At 46.9% G+C, this 5,801-nt stretch overlaps 1 protein-coding gene across 1 annotated transcript; it reads left to right on the top strand.

The window, feature by feature from the left end:
• Nucleotides 1–4,087: 4,087 nt before the first annotated feature.
• On the top strand, nt 4,088–4,637 carry LOC311237660 (B-type lectin plumieribetin-like; the record flags this gene model as incomplete). The annotated part of the gene is made up of 2 exons (XM_084325628.1): nt 4,088–4,177; nt 4,348–4,637. 2 exons carry the CDS (start codon nt 4,088–4,090, stop codon nt 4,615–4,617), a joined length of 360 nt encoding a protein of 119 aa, XP_084181754.1. The 3' UTR covers nt 4,618–4,637.
• Between the last annotated feature and the right edge of the window lie 1,164 nt (nt 4,638–5,801).

The following is a 5,801-nucleotide window of genomic DNA, read 5'->3' as shown; positions in this document are numbered from 1 at the left end:
AACAGGGGAGCTAACAGGGGAGACTAACAAGCTAACAGGGGAGCTAACAGGGCTAACAGGGAAGCTAACAGGGAAGCTAACAGGGGCTAACAGGGGAGCTAACAGGGGAATCAACAGGGGAACTAACAAGGCTAACAGGGAACAAAAAAAAAAGGCAAACTCAACATACACCGTCTGTGCTGGCTGGGGTCGTCGACTGGTCGGGTCGTACTGTTATGGTTTGTAACCGACCCCAATCGCACAACACAAGACAGGTATGAGAGTAAGCCAAGAACTGGGCATTTATTGAAAACAACAGAAAATGGCACTGTCCCTTTAAGGGAGAACACAAATTACAGGAAAACATGAACTTGGGAAAATAGGCACAGTGCCTTTAAGAGGCGAGCTGGCTAAGGGGAAGGCTAAGGGAAGGCTAACGGACAGGGCCAGGGCAAGGGAACAGGGCAGGAAACAGGGAGGACTAGGAGGACTGGACAGGGAGGACTAGGAGGACTAGAGAGGGAGGACTAGGAGGACTAGAAGGACTGGACAGGGAGGACTAGGAGGACTAGAAGGACTGGACAGGGAGGACTAGGAGGACTAGAGTGGGGAAACAGGGACAGAGGCCCGCGGAGGCGGGCTGGGGACAGGGATGACTAGGAGGACTAGGAGGAACTGGACAGGGACAGAGAGAAACAGAGTCAAGGCCTTGGACAGGGCGAGGGCTGGAGCTGCTTACAGGGAGGAGTAGGAGGGCGCAGGCTCGGAGAGCGCATCTGGCGCGGAGGTCTGAGTGGTGCGCGTCTGCTTGGAGTACGCGCCGGTACGGAGAGCGCATCTGGCACGGAGGTCTGAGTGGTGCGCGTCTGCTTGGAGTACGCGCCGGTACGGAGAGCGCATCTGGCGTGGAGGTCTGAGTGGTGCGCGTCTGCTTGGAGTACGCGCCGGTACGGAGAGCGCATCTGGCGCGGAGGTCTGAGTGGTGCGCGTCTGCTGGGAGTACGCGCCGGTACGGAGAGCGCATCTGGCGCGGAGGTCTGAGTGGTGCGCGTCTGCTTTGAGTATGCGCCGGTACGGAGAGCGCATCTGGCTCGGAGGTCTGGATGCGCGTCTGGATGCGCGTCTGGAGTGAAGAGCGCGTCTGGAGTGAAGAGCGCGTCTGGCTCGGAGGTCTGGATGCGCGTCTGGATGCGCGTCTGGAGTGAAGAGCGCGTCTGGCTCGGAGGTCTGGATGCGCGTCTGGATGCGCGTCTGGAGTGAAGAGCGCGTCTGGCTCGGAGGTCTGGATGCGCGTCTGGATGCGCGTCTGGAGTGAAGAGCGCGTCTGGCTCGGAGGTCTGGAGTGGAACACTGGAATACCTCCCGTAGAGGTTTAGAGAGCGCAATACAGTGTCTCCCTCCAGGCAAACGGCGACAGGAGGCGAAGGCTTGAGCGCATCTCACGCCGGAGATGAAAACAGCATAAAGACAGAAACAGAAACTCCCGTAGGAGCCTACAGACAGAGAACCTCCCGTAGGGGTCTTGGTGATAGAGATACGGAACGACCCCAAGGGCAGAGGGGAAGAGCGAGGTACTTAAAGCCCAACAGGGGCGCTAATTAGAATACACATCAGGTGCGTGATGGTAATTGATACTCGAACTAGAAGTGTGTGTTCGGCACCAGACCAATCAAACACATAATGACAGGTAGTCCAAGGGTGTGGCTGCTGAAGAGCAAACGAGAGTAAACGAACGCGAGGGTGGGGGCTAGTGAGGTGAGGAGACAGGGAATTAAAGGTCAAGGGAAAGGCGAACCTCACAATTACAAACATCACAAAACAAACTGGTCAGACTACTGCTTGACCTTACTCCTAAAACCCACCTCACCCCTGCCCATTTTGACAACCTAGGATGGCTTAGAGTAGACGACAGAGTACAGCAACTTGCAATGGGCCTGGTCTACAAGATACACTACACCACTAAGATACCCATGTGCATGTCGAAATACTTCCCAAAGGTCAGTGAATACCACGACCACAACACCAGAGGGAGTTCCACAAATCATGTTCACCCCAGATTCGGCTCAAACAAGGGACTAAACATGTTTCGCAATTATGCCACAACAATGTGGAACGCCCTACCCACAGCAGTAAAGTAATGTGAATCCCTACCCACCTTAAAAACCGCTCTCAAAGAGCACCTACGGGAGGCTGCAATTCGAAACTGGCCCAGGTAAATGTCCAAACCCCCCCCCCCCCCACCCAACCCCCTCCAATGTACAGTTTCTTCCCCCTCAAATGTATATATTCTCTTTTTAGAAACTCTGTCTCTTAAATGGTACTGTATATTTGTATATCTTGTATGTCATAAATGTCTGGATCTAAGAGTACTGTATATCTGTATGTTGTGACACACACACACAACACTAAGGGATAGTGCAATTATCTTTTATACCCCCCTGTTTATGTTTTGTCTATTATGCCTTACTCTTGTTTTTATATTTAATACTGTGTTTAGGACTGTGTTTTTATGATCTAGGACTATGTGACGGCTAGCACCTAGGGCTGCATTTTAAATTCCATTGTAACATTGTAACAATGACAATAAAGATCATTCTATTATATTCAAAGAGAACAGACTCTGTTTAACAAGGTGTAATGATAGTTTGTTATCAGCGAGCCAGGTGCAGATTCTGCCGAGTTCCGAGCTGAGGGCTTTTTCAACCTGCAACTTGTCCCTGTCAGAGACCAGCAGGGCTGAGTCATCCGCGAACAGGAACAAGTTGCAGTCATAAGCTGATGACATGTCATTTGCATAAATTAGGAACAGTAACGGTCCTAGTATGCTTCCTTGTGGAACACCACAGCTCACTGGGAGGGGGGGGGGGGGTAGTGTACCATTTACCTCCACCATTTATTCTCTCCCCTCCAGGTAGCATTGCATCTGATGAACTATCAAAACCAATTGCTTTTAATTGACAGTGTCAAAAGACTTTTGGAGGTCCAGCATGACCATGCCGCAGTATTTGCCCGCGTCCACCTCTTGTTTTATGTGGTCGTTCAAATAGAGAAGGCATGTGTCAGTGGAGTGGGATGTTCTGAAGCCAGATTGGAATTCGTAGATTATTTTCTTTTTTCACAAGGTACTTTTTGACCTGTTCGTAGAAAATGTTTTTCATGACTTTTGAGATGGAGGTAAGAATAGAAACAGGGCGGTAGTTGCCTGGGTCTAATTTGCTGCCTTTTTTGTGCAGGGGGGGTCACTCTCACAATTTTGAAGTCTTTGGGGACGTATCCCTGTTTTATGGAGAGGTTTATTATGTGGGTGATGACTGATGACTGGGGTGATGGTGGCTGCTGAGTCTCTGAGGAACTTAGAGGGTAGCGGTGTTCTTTCATCTACACGACAACGCAGAGTGAATCACGCTACACCTGGTCTGATGACCTTTGAGCCCCTGAGCCAGTGCTGTGTATACCTTGTACAGTATATCCATGAAACTGTATTATAACACTATTTCTATTCAGGCTAAACCATGTGCAGTTCTTAGTATAAATACCAAGCATTTCAATATACAGTATGAAAGCGTTAAATTTGTTCATCCCAGGATCCGAAATGCTATCATCATCATCCACAGCACATAACGGCACACATCAAATTACGGAGCTAAAAATATGTTTTGTGTATAATTATGCCAGATTAGATTAGGTCTCCACAGAGGGTGTGGGTTGTCTCTCTGCTGGGTCAGGGCCTATAAAAGCCAGAGGTGTCCGACTGGAAGACACTTCACTCAGCTGCAGCTTCAGCATCAGACTCGTCCACAACCGGCCTGTGAGTAGAGAATCTGTCTAACGCTTCTTTTGCAGCTCTCTTCCTCTGCCACTTTCTGCTTTGTGGTCAAATAGGATAGAGAGCCTACTCTCTAACGTGTTTAACTTGTTTTAGAGCATCTTTTTTTAATAAATTTTATATTTTATTTTACACTTACTCTCTGAAGCATACTTTTCATCCTGTGTATACTGTATGTGGTTCTCCTCTTTTGCGCAACAAAGGTTTTTGCAAGAGAACGAGAATAGAATTGAGAGTCCAAGCACTTGGTCTCAAGCCTCTGTTTTTCTTTCTTTCAGAATCATGAGCAGGAACTACATGTCCAAGTTCGATGAGCTCCGCAAGGGAGATTATCTCATGTCCAACAACCACGAATGGAAGGCTAAGTTCGAGGTCAGTACTTGAGGAACAACAGTGTTCTTCCTCTGAAATGGTGCTAAAGAGATCGCGTAACAGTGCTTTTGGAAAAATACTTTTGTGTGTCAAAGTATACTGTATATATTTGGGTCTTGAGAATTTCTTTTTCTAAATCAAATGTATTTGTCGCTGTGCAACTCTCGCAGGAGGATGGTAACTTTGTGATCTACGGCTGGAAGCCCATGTGGACGTCTGACACCGCCGGCCAGCGCGACGCCTGGCGCCTGTGCATGCAGGACGACTGCAACTTCGTCATGTACAAGAGGGACAACAAGATGATGTGGCAGACCAAGACCCAGGCCTCCGGTGCCTTCAAGATGTGCCACATGTACATGCGCAACGACGGCACCATGGTGATCGAGAGGGATGGCGAGGAGGTCTGGACCTCTTCCCAGTCCAAGGGCTTCAAGGCTTAAAGTCGCTGGAGCACAGCTGAAGCAGGGAGAAGACTGCGTCACCGTGACCACCATCATGGCTGTACGAACCTCTCTTTGTATGCTCAAAGTTCAATAAAGGGAAGGTTAAAAAATATATCTGTTTCGTGCTGTTGTCATTTGACTGTCTTCATCTCACCGACTATTCCTCCATCTAGAAAGAGAGAACAGAGGCCCTTGCCCGGAATGTTTGTGTAGTTCTCTTTCTGCCAACATGGCTGCCTGTCGAGTAGGGCCCTGTCAGTCATTTGAAAATAAAAATGGTTAACACTTTATAATAACACTCAGTTATAAGACATTTATAAGGTATTTGTAGATGATGAACTCATCATGAACAAACCATTTATATACATTCGTAAATTATTATTAAATCATTTATAACTATATTTGTATAACATTCACAAATTAGTTACACATTATTTATAACTCATTATCAACATTGTTTGTACTTGATTTGTTCATCATTAAATAATGTTATTTAATGTATAGTAACACATTTTTTGATTCTTTGAAAAATGGATATGAAAAAACGACTATACCTCCATTTATTTGTTCATGTTCAACTAATCATTTGTAAAACATTCTTAAAAGACTTGTCTTTTCATGTTTAACAAATGATTTGTTAGACATTCATAAAACATCTGTAAATCCTTTGCAGATGCTATTGCGTGCTCTAATCTAAAGTGAAGACTATTCATCATTATTACATGGCGTTTTCACATTCGCCGAAATGCTTGCTTGTGATTGGTCAATAGCCCCCCGACAGCGGTCATTATTTTTCAATAATGACCGCTGTGGGACAATAATGACCGATGTGCGCAGCTGTTCGCAATCAAGCCCACATCAGTGCAGCAAATCAGACACACCTGCCGCTGCTGCACTGACAGCGGAGTGTGTGTAGATTACAGCGGAGCCAGAACAGAGGCTGCCCGCGATAATAATAATCACTTTATTTGGGCTGACAGAGCCACAGAACAACTGCGATTTGTCAAATGAATTAGGTATATTGTTAGTAAGTTAGCCATGTAATAAGCGGGATAATGTATAGCTTTACTCGGTCATTGTCGCAAAATAATTGACCTTCACTGACGTTTAAAACACCTCGCCGAAGCGGCTCGGTATTTTAAACTACGTGTCGGTCAATTATTTTGCGACAATGACCTCGT

Source organism: Notolepis coatsorum, assembly GCF_963971535.1.
Source record: "Notolepis coatsorum genome assembly, chromosome: 12".
In the NCBI taxonomy this organism is placed as follows: domain Eukaryota; kingdom Metazoa; phylum Chordata; class Actinopteri; order Aulopiformes; family Paralepididae; genus Notolepis; species Notolepis coatsorum.
This window is presented reverse-complemented; position numbering and strand designations above follow the sequence as displayed.